We start from the raw sequence: 20,794 nt of genomic DNA, 5'->3' as shown, positions 1-20,794 counted from the left end.
AGCCAGTCAAAACTTTTACTTGTGTACTTCTCTTGGAAATTAATTTAGTCATTTACGTGATTGGCAGAATGTAACATGGATATTGACTCCCATAGCAATCAGCGTAACCTATATAATTTATAAGCTTCTGTTTGAAAAACTGAAATAACAAATATAAGCAAAATATATTTCTATCACAGAGGTTGCCTTCAAATGCATAGATTAATAATCCTTTTGCTCGTTGCTCCTTTAATTATATCACAAAGTTGATACTAGTGAGTTTTTCACAGCCTCTGCTCCTCTGCTCCCCACGATGCTTTTTCAGCATAACTAAACACTTCCTGACTCAAATCCTCCTCAAACAGCCTTGGTTCTCAGGTTGCAATTGTGCATTCTCTTTTAAATTATACTATATACTAAAGTTGGTGATCTACTGTTCATCAGCTTAGTAACAGTCCAGGCTTGAGCCGAGCCGTTACATGAAAAGACGGTTCTGTATATGTTAAGACCATTATCAGCTTGCTTCTGACCTTTATTATTCTCCTTCCTCTCGCTTTCTAGGCTCCACCACTTCGTTCTCTCTCTTCATGGCTTCACCAGCAATGAAGAAGGCTATATTTCATCTACGCGGCAATGTTTCGTTTATCTATATCATCTGCAAACTTCTAAATCCTGCGCCTCAATGGATTGTCTTTCTGAATTTCAATTGATAGGTTTGATTTGTTCATGCTTCAATTGCTCTAATTTGTTGGGTTTATGTGTACTATTAAATTTCTTCTCTAATTTACATCTTGCAAAAATTGGGATAGGGCTGAATTACTTATGATAATTTCTTATTATCTCTGTGAATTACATATGATAATTTCATTTTTACATTCTATGTTGAAACTTGAATCATTAGTTTTCGATAGTTCAATACAGACACAAACTTATCCTTATGTATATGAGTTATGTTGCTCCTGTTGTTGTGGTGGGTCAGACTGATTTGAGCTCCACAGAAATTCCCCCCATGAGAAATACAGTACCTGTGTACCTTCATATTGTTCAAGTACATCCATGGTAGTCCTTTGCTTCTCAACCTTCCAAGCTTAGCAGTGATGGGGCCGTTTTGAAGTTTAGGGTTGTTATGAATTTTGTAGATGCTAATTTATGTGTGATTATTCGTGTTTAAGGGAATCATACGGAAACTAATGACTAATCTGGTAGCATAATTAAGCTATAGGTATAATTTGATGGGAGAAAGATCCTGGTATTTGGAAAAAGAGTTGTATGTTTCATAGAAAGTAATGACTAATTTGGGCAGCAAAATTAAGCTGCAAGCAATGCGTGTGTTTATGAGCAGATAGCCAGATACACACTTGATGTTTCTTCTGTTTGCATCTGTTGGGGTTTACTGTTAGGGAAAAAAAAATTTAGCTTCTTATATGCAACAAATCTTATCTCTTTGACAATCAAGTATCAATTGTGTGCTATTGATGTGTAAATTTTCAATTCAATTGTGATTTTGAAGTCTGATACAAGCTTTCTGCTTTCAGGGCCATTAGCGCAGTATAACAGCTTAGTTGAGCAAGGGAAGCTGCAACATGATCCGAACCAAGGTTATTTATATGGAATTGATTTCACTGGCCATGAATGAGAATAGATAAAGAGAGATGAGGGGAGCTTTTCCACCAGTTAGAGAAACATGAGCAATTCTCTGTAGCTAATGCAAGGGTTCTCTTTAGGCATCTGATTCAGGTAGTTTTATATTGTCATGAAAATGGGGTTTCCATAGAGATTTGAAGCCTGAGAATATTCTGTTGGACAAAAGCCTCTTCATCTCCCTATTAAGTTGGCAGGACCAGTTATGCAACTTACATCAGGCCTGGTACTTCCAAATTTTCTTTGCTTTTGACGAGTTAGTTTTTGTTCCACTTTTGGTTAGTTGATATCAGATATTTGACTATATTTTGGTTCAAGCAGGTCAGAGTTTGCACGGTTCGGTGCAAGTCCGTTTTATATAGCGCCTGAGGTACTTGCTGGGGTGCTGATGTTTACAGTGCAGGGGTAATTCTTTGCATTCTTCTTAGAGGAATACCACCATTTTGGAGGAATCAAGCATATTTGATGCTGTTAGGACAGCTGATCTGAGGTTCCCATCTGATCCCTGGAGGAATCAAGCATATTTGATGCTGTTAGGACAGCTGATCTGAGGTTCCCATCTGATCCCTGGGATGGCATCATTGAATCAGCTAATGATTTGATTCGAGGAATGCTCTGTAAAGATCCTTCTAAAAGGCTCACCGCTCACCAAGTTTTAGGTAGTTTAAGTAATGATTGCAGTAACAGAGTTTGCTCAAATGCTGATCTTAGATGCTAAAAGCCTGTAGCCATTGATACTCACTGTTGTCCTTATTTGGCTTCTGATAGAAAATGTTTTATAAATCATCTATGTAGTTCAGAGCCATGTCCTCCCCCTCTCTTACTAAAAAGAAGACGTTCCTTAAGAATCTGAGATCATTCTAGCTAGCATCTGTAATATGATACGAGTTAAAGTTGAAAGTGTGGTGTAGTATGATCAGTGCTTTTATATGAATCTTTTAAAGGGAATCATGTCAGAACTACCAGTACACTTGCAAATTTGGAACACAAGTCTTCTTCCATTTGTAACTTTCTTCACATTGATGCAAAAGCAAGAGGCTAAAATTTCAATACCAAATTACGACTTATTGGAAGAATGCCTGAAAACAAATTACCACTTTCTGATTAGTCACAAAAAACCCGCAGCAAAGCGCGGGCTGATTTACTAGTATGTACTATAATGCTTGCCATTTGCATTATTCGTTGCCCCGAACTAGTCATGATCTTCCTCGAAATATTTACTCTCCTCTCACAAGATGAACTTCCAGTCCTCTTCGTTATCACCACTGGCGGAGTCACACAGAGGCGAGGAAAGTATATTACTCCGTAATCATAGTGAATAAGCTCTCGATGGAGTTATTTCATGTTCTTCCTCATCATTAGGAGCGATATTGCAGTTTTAAGATCACCGAACATACTACCTTTAATTTGTCCGCCATTATCTAACTATTAGTATCTTCAGCATTTCTAATCTAGATGCCTTGAATTTCTTATGCTTCCACAAGAATCATCAGCATCACTGTCAGAAACACTAGCATCTGCAACATTTTTAGAACCCACCAACTCATCCTTTTGATTTCATCATCGGAAAGTGCTTCAGATCTTCTCATGTTCCCCCAAATTGTTCTCTTTTCCAATACCTTAATTGGATAAACTCTTCTTTCTCTGCTGCTTCCTCACCTCCCATGTTCATGCAGCCCCAATCTCAGCAATTAACTTGTTTAACTCCTGTTCATTTTCATCGGGAGGTTTTTAATCCTTCTGTTCAACCGCATTGAAGAACGAAGAGGCTACTCTCTGGATACTGACCATGGCAACTGGATCCTCAGAATTAACACCCAGGATCTCTTGTTCTATCTTTTTTATGTTTACACCTTGTTCAAATCTGGCATTGAATAATACCTGCACATAAAGATGCATAAATTAATATCGCTTTGCATCCCTTGGATCCTTAGCCGGTACTTCACTGAGGTATCATAACAGAATTTCATTTGACTTTATCATAAATGAATTTCCAGTTATAGAGAAATGTATTCAGCAAATCTGTTATAATATACGCTAAGAAAATAAATAAAAAATGATACAATATTGCAGACGAATAGCAGCTAATTATTAATTGAGAAGTAAAGAGCACCGGTATCAGCAAGCACCTCTTGGCAAGTAGCAGCATATATATATATAATATACGCTATTGCCTTGATTGGGGCAAGGGATTTGATGATGGCTCGCCCACTTGCTCTATTGGCATTGGGTATCGGCATATGGGACATAGATGACTAATCTCCAGCCACTTGACAATGCAATCTCCATGATAATAGTGTGAGCAGGGCAAGCTAGTAACCACCACCAGTCGATCAATACCTTGTGCCGCAAAATCCTCCAAACAAATTGCACATGATGATTTTGTTGCTTCAAATTCCCTAATGGCACGTTTACTTATTTGGAATGGAAAATAATCATGAATCGGAGACAAGTGGAATGAGAGAAGAAAGGAATCGGTATTGATTCCGGAGGAATGATTCCTAAACTCATCTCCCCCCTTCGTAATCGAATTCCTGAGTATTCAGGAATCGATTCCTGATAAATAGGTGGGACCTACACCAATTCTCATTCCTTCATGTGTTAGTAAACACAGGAATTCTTTTACCTAGAATCATTCCGATTTCTTTATGTGTTAGTAAACACAGGGGTATTTTTACTCCGTAATCATTCCATTACATTCCATTCCAAGTAAGTAAACGTGCCTTAAATTCCGAGCCATCAAGTGTCACTTGCTGCAAACCCTGGATGGACAATTCCGCTGCCGGAACGAAATTAGGTCTACATACTTCATCTTCATCACTACTCCTGCTGCGAAAAGTGGTGTCCCATACGCCAACAACAATAGGGTAGTCGGGGAAGACGGCCGCGTCAACCACCTGGAATATGTTTTCAATAATATGTGGATGCTCATCTTGCGGGACACCCAAGTTTGAAAGAGAATCCGACATCATCGCTCTATACTCCTCGACTCTATTATTCGACTTGATCTCACCAAAATTGACCCAAAATTCTGCTTGAGATACTGGGATGGTTGACTCACTTCTGTCATAAACTGGATCACCCCCCTGGGATTGGCTTGCGTTTACCCTGTAGAACAACAATTTGAACAGAATCTTGACCTCGCCGCCGCTTCCTCCTCCGGGGTACGGTTCCCTTAGGCTTGTTTGCACCACCCTGTGATGGAAAAACCATTCTTCACTAGACATGACTGAATCTTCTGAAATCGGTTGTTGGGTTCAATTTGGATTTGTAGCGGTGAGGCTCGGAGGCTCTTATACTTGCTTTGTATGTAAATACTTCACCCACCCTAATTCTAATTCCACAACTACCGAGGATTTGGAGACCAAACAAGATTAGGGAAGGAGCCTGTTGGTCATTGGGCTGATGGAGAGGAGGGTGAAGAACATGGATAATGATACCTATATGTTGATTACTGCAAACTCTGGTTTGGGCGACCTCGGCGTCCAAGAACCCAGCCAATTTTGTATTGCTTTAGACATTAGGGGTAAATTGAAAATGGGTAAATTTGATAAATTTAGATAATTTTTTAGGTGTTGGGTACGCTAGATATTTGCTGAGTTTATTTAGCGAGATCCATAAAAAAAAAAATCTAGTTAATTTATGGAAATACTTTTTATACATTGAATTTAAAAAACATATGCTTTAGAAAAACTGCGTACCTTCTCTCGCCAGTGTTCATGGATCGGAGCCCTCTCTCGCCGACATTCATGTATCGCAATCCTCTCGCGTTCATGGGTCGAACTCTTCTCGCATCGGAGCTCATGGATCAAACATTTCTCCTACCGGCGCTCGTCGACGAGAGCCTTTTCTTGCAGCCGCTCATCGACGGGAGCATTTTCTCGCCAGCACTCATCAACTGAAGATTTCCTGCACCAGCGCTCCTCATTCTGTTTTCCCACGCGCGTCCGCGCCTTTATTTTAGTCTTCTTGCCCTCCTCCTCCTCTATCCATGTTGCCACGTTCCGGTGGGAAAAAATTTATGACAACATATTATGTCATAAACAGTAAGACATAATATTTATCCTAGTTGACACAATTTGGGTGCACATTGAAAAAAAAAAAAATTGTTTGTTGGGTTAAGTTCCTCAAACAACTAAGTTCGAAGAGAATTAACCACTGCAAGTGGCCTAGTGGTTCTTGTTTAGTTGGGTGTGCTCCCCAACCTAGGTTCGAACCCCGAAGCTGTCAAAGTGGCCAGACACTGTGCTTCAATGCATAGTTGGAGCATTTCACATGTGCCAAAGGGGTTTATCTTGGGTTAAGTTCCTCAAACAACTAAGTTCGAAGAGAATTAACCACTGCAAGTGGCCTAGTGGTTCTTGTTTAGTTGGGTGTGCTCCCCAACCTAGATTCGAACCCCGAAGCTGTCAAAGTGGTCAGGCACTGTGCTTCAATGCATAGTTGGAGCATTTCACATGTGCCAAAGAGGTTTATCTTGGGCCTAGGAAGCCTTTGAATTCCCCTTGACAAAGTCAAAAAAAAAAAGTTCGAAGAGAATTTCTTTAAAGAGAAGTTTTGTTTAGTGTATTGTGGACTAAATTATCGAAGTTGAAAGCAAAGAGCTTCATTAGCGGAAGACCTCAAGGTAAATTTGGTACCCTCTAAATCAGTAAATCCTAATGGATGCCAAACTTGGAGCAAAAAGCATCTTTGGGTGGGGAGAACATTGAAGGCGATTGCTTAGAGTAAATTTTAGCTGCGTGCTTTTGACACAATTACAAAATGATTTTAAAAATAAAATGTGAATTATAAAATAGATAATGTGAATTCAATTCCTATGAAAATGCGATGAAACGTGAGATTATAAGATCAAAGAAATTATCTAGCTAGGTTACTAAATAAGGTGGAGGAGAATGTAATGCTTGGAAAAAAATTTAGGGTACACATTTGACATCATCAATTAAGAACTCTGTAATTTCCCAGAACAAGATCAAGATTCATCGACACAAATTACAAAAATCAGGACAGGGTTATAGCAAATAGCCCTGCCACTTTTATTCTGAAATATATCGAAACAAAAATATGGATCAGCACTGGCTATAATTTAAAGCAGACAATTCAATTAACAGTACTCCAACATGCATGTCCCTCAAAACACATAAACCAGAACGAATGCCGATACTGCAGTCATCGCAAAGAACAAAGCGAAAGAATTGAAGTTGGCAGAAGCTGCAGAAGTAGTTGAAGTAGTGGTAGAAGCATCTGAAGAAGAACCATCATTGTTCGAGGATGATGATGCCGGAGAAGAAGCTGCAGTGCTTCCTGCAGTAGTGATCTTCACCTTCATGCCTTGGTCACAGTGGCCTAAAGTACCACAAGCAAAATATCTTGAACCGGCCTTGTTCAACTTCACCACATCGTTTCCTCCCTTCTTCGAGTCCAGTGCACTCCCAAGGTCACAGTTCTTGAAGGCACTCTCGTTAGGTAGTTCAACGACACTGTGCAAACCCGAAGTGTACTTGAAAACTGTCAAGATTGATTCAAGTTATTATTTGCTAGCACTTACATAATTATGTAACAAGTTAGATTAAGAGATGAATATAATTAGGTTTAAGAAACATACCAAGTTGATCGCCAACCTTGAATTTCTGAGCAGATGCCCAGGAGTTGAAGTCTGTGGATTCTTCCCAACCTTGGCTGCCCCCAACTACATGTTGTGCTGCCAAGCCTTTCTTTGCAACCAAAGCTACTAAAAACAAAGACAACAAAATTGTGTTCTTGAGCCCCATGATCTGTGATCTTCGCTTGTCGAACTCCTTGATCTCCTTAGTCCTTACTCGTAACTCGTTTCGTAATATGTATTGAAGCTCTGATGAGCATTACCTGCAGTGCGTACACAACTATATATACAGGGGACCATTTCATTCATGTTCTTAGAGAGTTTGGGTTTTTTGTCCGCAAAGCAAAACTAGTTAGGTGGTTAAAGCTTGGCGTGGAAACAAAGATATCTACAGTTATCTTTATGATCATATTCACTTGACAGCTAGCTAGCTTAGTTGGTCCTCCAAACTCAAATTTTACAGCAAAACAGTCTCCATCAGAGTATCATACCGACCAGGACAACCTAGACAGATCAATGAAGAAAGTCTAATCACCGGCCCTAGCTTCAGTAGCTTGAGGCACTCATCATGGAATGAACTAGTTTGTGTTAACATAAATGAGCCATTTTAAAGAAATCGATCGATGTTCTATTTTAAGAAAATTAGTGAGGATATCCGATCCTCAGCCCGGCAATCGCCCTACAACAAATTCAATGGTCGAAAAATGCATTTTTTTTAGGGTTTTCTTCCCCTAAAAACATCACCTCGGAAACTTTTTGGTGATTGTTCATCTGATTTGTGTGGAATCTGCAAAAAAATAAAATTAATGAAACACAAATAGCCTAAACAATTTTTCATTTTGCTGAGTCATGGTAGAAAGGATCCTTAAAAGAGAACCGTGAGTAATATGTAAGTTATTAGACTGTGGATCAACCATGTGAGGCATGCACGTACCTTGCAAAAATATATATATAAAAACATTGTTCTCTTTCAAATAACATTGCAATTGGTTGGTTCAAAACTCATAGAAATTCAGAGTATTCGAAAGAGTGACTTGAATCTTATAAGTTACTTAGGGCGCGATTCTATGTACAATATGGATTGCAGCTAGCTAGATTACAACTGATCGAGGAGTACATTTTAGTTCTAATCTCAATCTAGCTAGTACACACCAATTTATGCTTAACCAGTTTAGCACCCGATCTCAGTGAATTGACTAGTATCAGCATTACTGTTGCTGGTTGAAGAAAGAAATCACTTTATTATACACAAGGTCCTTGGCATTGATCCCCATGACAAAATCGAAATGGGCATACTCGGGGATGAAATCAACCACAAGCTTTCCCGCGTCGTGAGACTTCAAATGATCAAGTAAATGCAACACGTCGAGTTCATCGGAGAGCGCATCTTGGCCGCCGTAGGTGATGAACATGGGCAGGTTGTTGGGAATTTTAGAAAGATCGTAATGCGGAGCGAAAAATGAGCCATAGTGCATATAATTAGTGTACGATCTCCCGTGGTCGTTGTTTGGCTCCCAAAATCAGTCTGGTACAAACTGTCTCTTTTGAATGCGCGAGCGTGCCAGCACCGTGGGGTGCAGTCGTCGGGGCGTCCATTGACCTGACTTCTTTTCAAACGATGTGGACGAGGAGAGCACCAACCTCGTCACAAGGTTCTTTTCTATGCCTTTCGGAAAAGGACTTTCTGCCTTACTGGTAAGGGCTTTGGTTGTGGTCTCTTTGCGTTCACCGAATCGATACCCAACGTTGTAGGTTGAGCAGAGCAATCACCGGGAAGTCTGGAGAAGCACGGGTTTTGCTAAAGCGTGACTTTAGCTTCGCTGGGTTGCGAGGGCGTTACCCTTGCTTCGCTGGAAGTAACGGTGGCAGTCGCACTAACAGTCGGCTCCTGGGGAGACTGGGACTGGAAGCACGGTCGCCGGGTTGGTTTTCTGTTATGTCGTCTTTAGCCTCTATATATAGGCTGCTGCAGATTCTCTTCCAAATAGGAATGAAATAGTATATTTTAGGCCACAGTTATTGGCCTTGAATCAAATCAAAACTCTTAATAGTCTTGATATTATCGTAGACAATAAGTAATGATATTTGCCTCTGTCATCGCTAGAATGTAGGCAAGGTTAATTACCTTTTGGAGTCCTGGACGTAATCTTCCTCTTAGATGCGAACTGTTTGATATGCATTAATTGCATATACATCTCTTCGCGAGCACTCACAATTAAGGTTGATAGCTTCCTTAATTGATCCATCTGCCATGCAATATGTATGTGAATATGTTAGCCACGTATTGGCTTTTGTATGCAAGAAAGGAGTTCACCTTGTTTGATTGTTCTATCTGCCATGCATGAACAATTATATATATATCCCTTGTTACTTGCAACATATATTGCACGTCCACTATGGCTTTGGAATATTGGTGGTGCATGGGCTGATGGCCCACCATGGTACTTCCTTAATTGTCTCACCATATATATGCCACCTTGACCTTCGCGAGCCAACCAACTCGTCCGTGCTCGCGTCCTTGATTATATCTTCGCGAGGACTCTTTAATTGCAATATATATCTTCAGCTGCAAGTCCACGCCATTTATTCCTTAATCAATAAGAGCCCCTGCTTTTACGTCCACAACCTTCCCTCCTGCTCAATCTTGGCAAGCAAACCAACTATCCTTAATTATCAAATATTTGATAATTAATAGTAGATCAATGAATATTCAGATTTGCTTCAAGATTGCTTGGCCTCTAAGTAGGCTTTATTTAGCCTCTAAATAATATATTCCGAACTTGTAGGAAATATATCGCTTGGGCCACGGATATTGGCCCGGATTTCTTCGAGTCTCCCTTATAGGGAAAAAATGTTATTTTGGGTTCAAACAGTCGTATTTTGTCAAAATGCCATTTCGTACAACTGCAAAGTTTAGTACATATTTTAATTTACAAATTGATAATGAAGCAGTTTAGTTCAGATCTAGCATCAATTTTACTTACCTTGAGAGTTGAGACAGGTGCACCAGGTTCTTGGTTGATGTTGACTGAGGCTGATGATCCAAGAAGAGATCAACAGTACGTGGAAGCATTGAGACAAGAATTTTTGCCTTAAGCAAGATAAATTTGTAGACATAATTAGTTATTTGCATATATACGTATTTGTCGCGTGACCAATCTGTAATAGAACAAGTAATGCGAAAAATTCCTACCGGTGAGTACTGAGAATATGTCGTAACATGGAACTCCTGGAGTGGCACATAGATGATCTAAGAATTCAGCCACGGGCTCTCTGCAATTATGATCAAAATCTCAAAATTAGAGTAGGCTTCATTCAGATAGTAAATTTAAGCATAGGTACATAAATTAACATAGTGATACTTAAACCCTAATTGGTTGGCATCTACTCAGTACAATCTCTAGCTTATAAACCGTAATTGTTTCTTAGTCGATTCTTACCCTTTTGGATCGAACTCTGCAAAACGAAATGCTGTTATGATCTGCACTAAACATTGTATTGTCAGTTTCGTAAGATTATATATAAATATACAGAGATAAGTACATAGTTCGATCTCTTGTAATGTAACCAAAAATATACCTCGCCAGCAAAGAGTCTGGCCCCAACCGCACAGATTGGTGTACTCATGTGAGTCAGGTAAGCAATGGGAGTTAGCAAAGCTACTGATTTCAGCTGATCCACTAGCTTCCCTTCTGAAAGCGAAGCCAATGCTAACAAAGTCCCCTGCCAAACACATCGTTAAATGGTTGATAACATTGAACACGATGAAACACATTGTCACCTAGCAGTGATGGCAATCGAAAAGTAACATGTTTTTGCTTAGAGAATTTACCAGGGAATGACCGACGTAGTTAATCTTCTGTTTTGTTTGGCCATGCACGTAATTAAAAACAGCTGGTAGGTCATGAGCCACCAGTTCATCCCAAGACCAATTCCAAAATTTCTGTCAAATCACAATCAACTAATAAGCAAAAATACCAAAAGAAATAAGGTATATATAGGGGATAATCCGAACATTTCGGAATTAATTAATATCGAATAATTCTCTATTCACTTCGGATAATCTATTACGGATTTGGCTCCTCTAAAGTGAGGATTGTGTGAAGTTATATAAATTTCATAAAATCTTAATCATTTAATTAATCCAATGGTTATTAAAGTGGCCAAATCAGCTAATGTAATTTGAACTGGTATTGTCCGCAAACTGTCGTTAACTCCATCACGTCTAATTCATTTCTGTTTCGCTCTATCTATTTTTCCAATGGAAAACATTCAAGGTTACGAGAATGTAAATCAAATCAGGTAATATTGCCTCTATGTTCAGTTTATACTCTTCTATAGGCTAAAGTGGGTGAGGGTTTCTTATGGCTTGTGGTTAATACTTACTCACCAATGGTTAAATAAACTATGAGAATTGAAAAGGCCATAAACAAACTTGGATGAGTATTCAGTAAGTTAAAGCAACCATTCAACAAAGAGCAGAGGTTGGAGATTCCCTAGTCAGCTATTTACTCTCTGCAATTTCTTTGAATACTGAATAAGACAGTTGAAACTCCTTTGCTATTCACACCAATACTGAAAAAGTGTCTTCACGTGAAAGCCACTAGATTTCAAAACTGAAAAACCTAAAATTCATGATGCAATTGAAATTACAATTGAAATCTGATCTTGGGTAAGATAGGAAGAAATGAAAATAGTTGGGAGTTGGATCCCTAGTTCACAAAGGATCGATCAAACTTCCCAACTCATGAGAGGAGGCTGTTATGTTTACAGGAGAAACCAAAAATGTTAGATTAACGGCAACGTTAAATGGTTTAGGGTATAAAAAGATGATGTGGACTCTTGTAAGTTGTAACCATTGGATTACCTAAAGGGTTAAGATTTTATGGAATTTACTAACTTCACGCAATCCTCACTTTAGAGGAGCCGAATCCATCTATTACGTTCAGAATGACAAAGAGATAGAGAGTTGGCTTGTAAAGTATAGGGAGAGTGTACCGGATCGCTGGGGTCCATGGAGGTATGACGTCGGCTAAATCTGGTCCCTCGGGTGTTAGCCATCCACACATCAAATCCACTATCAGCTAGAATCAACGGCAGATTTTTATCCGGAGAGTTCATCAGCCAGGCTGCTGCATCCTGCACCGACGTACATAATATACAAAGTTACAAACCCGACAGGGTTATGAGGTGGAGCCAGAAGTCTTGGTTTCAGTGCCCTATGGAATTATGCCTGTAACGGTGCATGAGTTTTCGGACGGTTTCAGTTTCAGATGACCAGTCCTGTTTTGCCTCATATGTTCAGAATCAGATTCACATTCACCTGTGTCTTGATATTTTAAACCGGAAATTTGTCACTTGCGATGGATTTAGTGTATGTATTTGCTCATGAATTACTCGGTGAAACAAAATTGAGGCTTTTGATTGAAGTAATATACTACTATATCATAATCACTTTTGGGATGTAACGGCTACTTGGGACTGAAGCTTAGCCTCTGATAATTCAAAGCAACTTTGGTACCGGAAAGGCCAAAAGAGCAAAGAAATTTGGTGCCATATACTTTTAATGAATTCAAGCCATAATTAGTGACCCACAGCAGCTGAAGAATCAGAAAAAACAGAGAGGATACTATGTTGAATATGAGAAAACTAGATCGAAAAATCAATGAACTTACCACAAGAACACCATGCTGAATTATCACCGGTGGTTTCCCGGTGCCACCACCACCTATTCTCTGCACGCTCAGTATGTAACCATCATCGGTAGTCACCTGAGCAACAACATAACAACACATTATATAGTTTCTTTTAACTATCTCTGAGATTCCGGAGACATATAAAAATAGGTGTATGCTTACAGTTATCTCTTGGGCTCTTGGCATTGGTAACCATGCACAGTCACCAAGGCGTTGCATATACCGTACGCCTGTGCAGCCAGCCGCATTTGCCTGAGCCAAAAGCTTCCGACTCGAGCCCTCCACCGTACCAGGCGAAAGTGCAACGACAGAAACCAAAACCATCAGCAGGCAAAAAGCTAAACTGCGCAGAGCCATTTTTGCCGGGTATGATAAGAATTGAGAGCTCCCTTCACTCTCGGGAGTTTATATAGTTGACTAAGATAACTATGCAATCGAAAAGGAAAGAGCATCAGAGTGTGAAAACAGAACAATGTGTTCTGGTATTTTGGAAGGCAGGCTTTTGACGTTACTTTCAGTGACGATCGGAAGTGGGTCCTTCTCGGCTAGCCTTCTTCTCTTATTATATATCAAAAAAAAAAATATATATGATATGAAACGTGGACGAGCTGTAATTGTAATTTGGAAACTCTGAACTGTTTGCGAGTTTTATATAGAGCAATGGAATTATGTTAATGCTCCATTTTCTTAGGACGAAGCTGGATAGCACATTTTCTTAGGGGAGAATTGCATTCGCGACCGAAAGTTAAAAATAGAATATTGATTATTGTATTGTGTAACAATTCACAATTATTGACAGAGAATTCGGTAATGAATGGATGAAGATGCGGTAATGTATGGATGAAGTTGCGTAGTTAAGCTGAAAACATGGTTTGGCTTCGGTTAACTTTTGTGTTGAAGCTGTAATTGGGGGAAGTAGATAGAAGGGATTCCATCAAATTCAGTATCAGTCGATTTTAATTGTTTATATTGTGATGAGGGAAAAAGATCCTGACAATTGAGATATATGTCTAATTGTGAGAAGATGATTTTGGATAGAAACGTAAGAATGATTAGACATTTCATAAGTCAGTACTTGAGAAACTTTGCAAAGTTAGTATAGCTTTTCATTATATAATTACGGTCTCCAAATACGTGAGATATCATTTCAGAATGTACTCGTACAATACTGGAGAATGGGGATACTATATAAACCAAGCTACTGATACTATAGCCAACGTGTCCATTGTAAATCAACTAATAGTAAACATGCCTATAGGGTTTAGCTAATAGTTCTTACTTAAAGCTTATTTAAGGTTCTTAATCCTGATGAATATAGCTAATAGTAAAAATTAATTTCGTTAAGCTCGAATGATCTATTTATTTGACTATAATACGAGACTAATTGCAATGTTATAACTTGCTAACGTATATCATTTTAATGGAGGAATCAAACAGTATATGCAATTGCTAACGTATATTGTTCTCACTGTATAGAGTTTTTAGTTGTTAGAGTTTATAACTTTAGTGGTTAAGGTAATCAAAAAATCTTCAGTTTTTAAAGAAAATGTTCCCCAAATCATGACACGGTGAGAGTTATCATAGTGTTGTTCTATTTTTACATAAATGACCGTCCTCTAATCACCGGCCCTAGCTTCAATAGCTTGAGGCACTCATCATGGAATGAACTAGTTTGTGTTTACATAAATGAGCCATTCTAAAGAAATCGATCGATGTTCTATTTTTAAGAAAATTAGTGAGAATATCCTCAGCCCAGCAGTCGCCCTGCAACAAATTCAATGGTCAAAACATGCATTTTTTAAGGGTTTTCTTCCCCTGAAAACATCAGCTCGGAAATTTTTTGGTGATTTGTTCGTCTGATTTGTGTGGAATCTGCAAACAAATAAAATTAATGAAACAGTCACACAGATAGCTTAAACAATTTTTCATTTTGCTGAGTCATGGTAGAAGTGATCCTTAAACGAGAACCCTGAGTAATCGGTAAGTTATTAGATTGCTGATCAACCGTGTGATGCACATACTTGGTAAATATAAAAACATGTTCTCTTTCAAATAACATTGCAATTGGTTGGTTCAAAACTTACAGAAATTCAGAGTATTCCAAAGAGATTGACTAGAAACTTATAAGTTGCTCATGGCTCGATTATGTACAATATGGTTTGCAGCTGGCTAGATTCCAACTGATCGAGGAGTACACTTTAGTACTAATCTCAATCTAGTACACACCAATTTATGCTTAACCAGTCTTGCACCCGATCTCAGTGACTTCACTAGTATCAGCATTACTGTTGCTGGTTGAAGAAAGAAATCACTTTATTATACACAAGGTCCTTGGCATTGATCCCCATAATAAAATCGGCATGGGCATACTCATGGATGAAATCAACCACGAGCTTTCCCACGTCGTGCGACTTCAAATATTCAAGTAAACGCGACACGTCGTGTTCATCGGAGAGCGCATCTTGGCCTCCGTAGGTGATGAACATGGGCAGGTTGTTCGGAATTTTAGAAAGATCGTAATGCGGAGCGGAAAATGACCCATAATGCATATAATTAAGGTCGAAACGCCCGTAGTCGTATTTCATCAAAACGCCATTTCGTACAACTGCAAAGTTTAGAACATATTTTAATTTACAAATTGATAATTAAGCAGTTTAATTCAGATTTAGCATCACTTTTACTTACCTTGAGACAGGTGCACCAGGTTCTTGGTTGATGTTGACTGAGGCTGATGATCCAAGAAGAGATCAACAGTGGAAGCGTTGAGACAACAATTTTTGCCTTAAGCAAGATAAATTTGTAGACATAATTAGTTATTTGCATATATATGCATTTGTCGCGTGATCTATCATGTAAATGTGATAGAACAAGTTGTGCAAAAAATTCCTACCGGTGAGTACTGATAATATGTCGTAACATGGAACTCCTGGAGTGGCACATAGACGATCTAGGAATTCAGCCACGGGCTCCCTGAAAATTAGAGTAGGCTTCATTCGGATAGTATTTCTAAGCATAGGTACATAAATTAACAGAGTGATACTTAAACCCTAATTGTTTGGCATCTACTCAATACAATCTCTTGCTTATAAACCCTAATTGTCGAGTTGATTCTTACCCTTTTGGATCGAACTCTGCAAAACCAAATGCCGTTGTGATCTGCACTAACCATTGTGTTGTCAGTTTTGTAAGATTATAGCTATACAGAAATAAGTACGTAATTCGATCTCTTTTAGTGTAACCAAAATTATACCTCGCCGGCAAAGAGTCTGGCCCCAACCGCACCAATTGGTGTACTCATGTGAGTCAAGTACGCAATGGGAGTTAGCAAAGCTACTGATTTCAGCTGATTCACTAACTTCCCTTCTGAAAGCGAAGCCAATGCTAACAAAGTCCCCTGCCAAACACATCGTTAAAATCGTGGATAACATTAGACACGATGAAACGCGTTGTCGCTAGCAATGATGGCAATCGAAAAGTTACATGTTTTTGGGTAGAGAATTTACCAGGGAATGACCGACGTAGTTAATCTTCTGTTTTGTTTGGCCATGCACGTAATTAAAAACAGCTGGTAGGTCATGAGCCACCAGTTCATCCCAAGACCAATTCCAAAATTTCTGTCAAATCAGAATCAACTAATAAGCATATACCAAAAGAAATAAGGTTTATATAGGGAATAGTCCAAAGATCGGAATGAGTTAATATCGCATAATTCTCTATTCACTACCGATAATCTATTACAGCTAGAATGACAAAGAGATAGAGAGTTTGCTCATGAAGTATAAGGAGAGAGTACCGGATTGCTGGGGTCCATGGAAGTATGCCGCCGGCTAAATCTGGTCCCTCTGGTGTTAACCATCCACACATCAAATCCACTATCAGCTAGAATCAAAGGCAGATTTTTATCCGGAGAGTTCATCAGCCAGGCTGCTGCATCCTGCACCGACATATATAACATACAAAGTTACAAACCCGACAGGGTTATGAGGTGGAGCCAGAAGTCTCGGTTTCAGTGGCCTATGGAATTATGCCTGTAACGGTGCATGAGTTTTCGGACGGTTTCAGTTTCAGATGACCAGTCCCTGTTTTTCCTCATATGTTTAGAATCAGATTCACATCCACCTCCGTCTTGAAATTTTAAACCGAAAATTTGCCACTTGCGATGAGTTTAGTTTATGCCGAGACATTGCGTGGAGTATTTGCTCATGAATTACTTGGTGAAACGAAGTTGAGGCTTTTGATTTAAGTAATAGATAATGACTATATCATAATCACTTTTGGGATGCAATAGTTACTTGGGACTGAAGCTTAGGTTCTACTAATACAAGTAAAATGCTTATGCTACTAATTAAGACACTCATAATCATCATTATGGTGGTGTAAATTGGAAGGAAAAGAGATGCGCTTTATAGCAAACCTGGCTCTGAGCTGGAGCCATTGAGCCATTTCCAAATTCCAAGTGCGTAAATCTAGCAAGAACTTTTGGAAACTGTTTAATTTGTTATTGGCTTTTCATAAGCAGATTTGTTGGCACAAAAGTGCTTAACTAAACTGGCTTTAAACCCATTCATAATGCTAGAAATAGACCAAAGCGCGTGACATGGCACATCTAAACTCACCAAGAAGAATAGACATGGCACATGATAATCACACAAAACTGTTTTTTCGCTTTTGACCAAGAATGATTGAAAGCAACTTTGGTACCGGAAAGGCCAAAAGAGCAAAGAAATTTGGTCCCATATACATAATGTAGCAGAGAAAAGACAACTTTCAATGAATTCAAGCCATAATTAGTGACCCACAGCAGCTGAAGAATCAGAGAAAACAGAGGATACTATGTTGAATATGAGAAAACTAGATCGAAAAATCAATGAACTTACCACAAGAACACCATGCTGAATTATCACCGGTGGTTTCCCGGTGCCACCACCACCAATTCTCTGCACGCTCAGTATGTAACCATCGTCGGTAGTCACCTGAGCAACAACATAACAACACATTATATAGTTTCTTTAACTATCTCTGAGATTCCGGAGACATATAAAAATAGGTGTATGCTTACAGTTATCTCTTGGCATGGGTAACCATGCACAGTTACCAAGGCGTTGCATATACCGTACGCCTGTGCAGCCACAGCCGCATTTGCCTGAGCCAAAAGCTTCCGACTCGAGCCCTCCACCGCACCAGGCGCAAGTGCAACCACCAAAACCAAAACCATCACCATGCAAAAAGCTAAACTGCGCAGAGCCATTTTTGCTGGGGTATGATGAGAATTGAGAGCTCCCTTCACTCTCGGGTGTTTATATAGTCGACGAAGATAAGTATGCAATCGAAAAGAAAAGTGTATCAGAGTGTGAAAACAGAACAATCTGTTCTGGTATATGGCCTAAAATTAATGGAAGACAGGCTTTTGACGTTACTTTCAGTGATGACCGGAAGTGGGTCCCTTCTCGGCTAGCCTTCCTCTCTTATTGTATATCCAAAAAAAATTTTGATAAGAAATCTGGAGCTGTAATTGGAATTTGGAACCTCTGAACCGTCTGCGAGTTTTATATAGAGCAATGGAATAGAGATTATGGTAATTAATGCTCCATTTTATTAGGGGAGAAATGCATTCGCGACCGAAAACGGAATATTGATTATTGTGTTGTGTAATAATTCACAATTATTGACAGAGATTTCGGTAATGAATGGATGAAGATGCGTAGCAAAGCTGAAAACATGGTTCCGGCCGCTTCGGTTAAGTTTTGTGTTGGAGCTGTAATTGGGGGAAGTACGTAGATAGAAGGGATTCCATCAAATTCAGTATCTGTCGATTTTAATTGCTTATATTGTGATGAGGGAAAAAGATCCTGACAATTGAGATACATGATTAATTGGTGGCACATGATTTTGGATAGAGATGTACTAAGAATGATTTAGACATTTCATAAGTCAGTACTTTAATATCTTTGCAAAGTTGGTACAGCTTTCATTATATAATTACGGTTTCCAAATGCTCCAGATATCATTCATGAACGTACTCATACAATACTGTTATATATCAAGCTAGGGATACTATAGCTGACGTGTCCAATGTAAATAAACTAATAGTAAACATGCCTATAGGGTTTAGCTAATGGTTCTTACTTATTTAAGGTTCTAATTAGGATGAATATAGCTAACAGTAAAAACTAATTCCGTTAAGCTTGAATTATATATCTATTTATTTGACATTACTACAATAGTACAATTGGAGACTAATCACAATGTTATGATTTGCTAACGTAAATTGTTTCAGACGAATCCAATAGTATATGTATTTGTTATATTCTTCTCACTGCACATATATTTTGTAGGTACAATTTTTGTACATGTCGTATTGGCATTCCCATACAAAGCTCAAAGTCCTTTTACTGATCTCGGAGAATCACAGGTAAATGCATCTGCATATGCATGGGATTGCAACGTGTGTTGCAATCCCTGAGTCAGTAGTCAGTTTCTTTTGGAGTCCGATTTTGGAAAGTAGGTTTTGAGTTTTATGTAATTACGTTTTTAAAAGATTTCTTTCTAATTGATAAAATCATGGTTTTTAAGTCCTAGGCATTTTAGGATTTGTAATTGATTATTTTTAAGATTTGGTGGATATCTTGGATAAAAGTTTTTTCCTAATAAAAGTCTAATTAGGGTAGAATCTTGCATTATTGAGTCTTGGCCGTTGGTCAATCATATATACACAAAGATACACGGTCAGAAGAATGTCGCTTGGAAACGCAATAATATTGTTAGGTGTCTTGCATGCTTGCTTGTAATTGAGTCTTCACAAGAGTCAAAACATTTTGTCCATGTTGTAAGTGTTTTTGATCATACCAAACTTCTCTTGAGATCAGTGGAGAAGCTGTGAAGAAATAAGAGCGATATTTGGTGATCGTTCAAGTGAAGAAGGAGTTCGAGACGGAAGACAAACTTTGGATTAGTTTTTGTCTAATCATTATAGCCGAAGTGCTATTAAGTTTGTAAAAAACATATACTTCATCATAAGTTAATTCTTATTTTGGGTTCTCAAGAGTAAGAACCCGTAGTGTTTTTCTCCTCAAAAAAAAAAAAAAACCCGTAGTGTTTTTAATCTCATATTTGAGATTTTCACTGCGTAACCAAAATCTGGTGTTCTGTTTATTAATTTTGGTTTCTGCTGCCCAGTAAGGATTGTGCCCGTTTTCCAGAAAACACATTTTGTCCTTGTATTTTCATTTTTTTTAGCTGTCTGGATTTATAATTTTAACAGCTAAGTAAATAAAAAAATCTTCAGTTTTTAAAGAAAATCTTCCGGCGGTTTCATATCATGACAACGGTGAGACTGTGAGAGTTATCATAGTGCTGTGACAAAAATATTTTTTTTCAGTGCATATACCAGTAATTTCTAAATAAGATGTGGAAATGTGAACCCGTTGGACTGTCATTTAGACGGTGCCACCATTTGGAGCAATGAGCATAATTCCCCCCACTTGGTTCCAAACCAACACCACCCCATCCTTCTGCAAAAAAACTCCAACAGAAACAAATTTATCATCTTCATCGCATTATTTCACAATGAGCAGGAATTGAATAATTGCGAGAAAAACGGTTGCCCAATTCTGAATGGGCAAAAAGGAACCGCACCAAAGCACTACCACTACACTACGTACTAGTGCCTTCATCGTGGAGTTGGCTTTTTTTCGACACAGACAATTCTCGCTTTCACATTGACATGTATTTGGTGCTTGTTAACAACAATATGAGAATCAAAGCCAGTTAGCGACCATACTTCTGTCTATTTCCTACTCTGCCACCTTCTGCAGCAGCTGCAGGGTCCCCTCTCGGTTTGTCCGAATCCAATGAGAAATATCAGAGACTTTTCACA

At 38.7% G+C, this 20,794-nt stretch overlaps 2 protein-coding genes, 2 long non-coding RNA genes and 1 pseudogene across 5 annotated transcripts; 1 reads left to right on the top strand and 4 right to left on the bottom strand.

Annotated features, from left to right (window-relative positions):
- The first annotated feature begins 6 nt into the window (after positions 1 to 6).
- LOC133726735 (uncharacterized) lies at positions 7 to 2,571 on the top strand. Of its 2 annotated transcripts, XR_009854916.1 has the most exons (4): positions 7 to 357; positions 541 to 692; positions 1,515 to 1,846; positions 1,942 to 2,571. It is a non-coding gene; the product is annotated as an uncharacterized LOC133726735 (long non-coding RNA). The 2 variants fall into 2 exon arrangements; XR_009854915.1 differs by having other exon boundaries at positions 8 to 692.
- Positions 2,572 to 2,656: 85 nt separating this feature from the next.
- LOC133726736 (uncharacterized) lies at positions 2,657 to 5,132 on the bottom strand. The gene is made up of 2 exons (XR_009854917.1): positions 3,750 to 5,132; positions 2,657 to 3,501 (listed from the first exon to the last, which is right to left on the bottom strand). It is a non-coding gene; the product is annotated as an uncharacterized LOC133726736 (long non-coding RNA).
- A 1,423-nt stretch (positions 5,133 to 6,555) lies between these two features.
- Positions 6,556 to 7,493, bottom strand: LOC133726734 (mavicyanin-like). Its single transcript, XM_062154341.1, has 2 exons — positions 7,226 to 7,493; positions 6,556 to 7,128 (listed from the first exon to the last, which is right to left on the bottom strand). Exons 1-2 carry the CDS (start codon positions 7,389 to 7,391, stop codon positions 6,752 to 6,754), a joined length of 543 nt encoding a protein of 180 aa, XP_062010325.1. The 5' UTR covers positions 7,392 to 7,493; the 3' UTR covers positions 6,556 to 6,751.
- A 1,065-nt stretch (positions 7,494 to 8,558) lies between these two features.
- On the bottom strand, positions 8,559 to 13,521 carry LOC133726733 (triacylglycerol lipase 2-like; annotated as a pseudogene).
- Positions 13,522 to 15,016: 1,495 nt separating this feature from the next.
- On the bottom strand, positions 15,017 to 18,436 carry LOC133726732 (triacylglycerol lipase 2-like). The gene is made up of 9 exons (XM_062154340.1): positions 17,978 to 18,436; positions 17,796 to 17,891; positions 16,712 to 16,852; positions 16,422 to 16,532; positions 16,169 to 16,312; positions 16,034 to 16,074; positions 15,809 to 15,888; positions 15,604 to 15,699; positions 15,017 to 15,523 (listed from the first exon to the last, which is right to left on the bottom strand). The coding sequence occupies exons 1-9, from the start codon at positions 18,164 to 18,166 to the stop codon at positions 15,201 to 15,203; spliced, it is 1,221 nt and encodes a 406-aa protein (XP_062010324.1). The 5' UTR covers positions 18,167 to 18,436; the 3' UTR covers positions 15,017 to 15,200.
- Positions 18,437 to 20,794: the final 2,358 nt, after the last annotated feature.

Source organism: Rosa rugosa, chromosome 1 (genome assembly GCF_958449725.1).
Source record: "Rosa rugosa chromosome 1, drRosRugo1.1, whole genome shotgun sequence".
Taxonomy (NCBI): domain Eukaryota; kingdom Viridiplantae; phylum Streptophyta; class Magnoliopsida; order Rosales; family Rosaceae; genus Rosa; species Rosa rugosa.
The sequence above is the reverse complement of the archived record's forward strand: the minus strand, read 5'-3'. Positions and strand labels throughout refer to the sequence as shown.

Bases quoted from the DNA above. Each gene is read 5' to 3' on its own strand.
- LOC133726734 (XM_062154341.1), bottom strand. From the start codon at position 7,391: ATGGGGCTCAAGAACACAATTTTGTTGTCTTTGTTTTTAGTAGCTTTG. The intron at 7,129-7,225 runs GTATGTTTCTTA...CAATCTTGACAG, and splicing joins CAAGGTTGGCGATCAACTTG to TTTTCAAGTACACTTCGGGT.
- LOC133726732 (XM_062154340.1), bottom strand. From the start codon at position 18,166: ATGGCTCTGCGCAGTTTAGCTTTTTGCATGGTGATGGTTTTGGTTTTG. The intron at 17,892-17,977 runs GTAAGCATACAC...GTTGTTGCTCAG, and splicing joins ACCCATGCCAAGAGATAACT to GTGACTACCGACGATGGTTA. The intron at 15,889-16,033 runs GTAAGAATCAAC...TCTAATTTTCAG, and splicing joins GCAGAGTTCGATCCAAAAGG to GGAGCCCGTGGCTGAATTCC.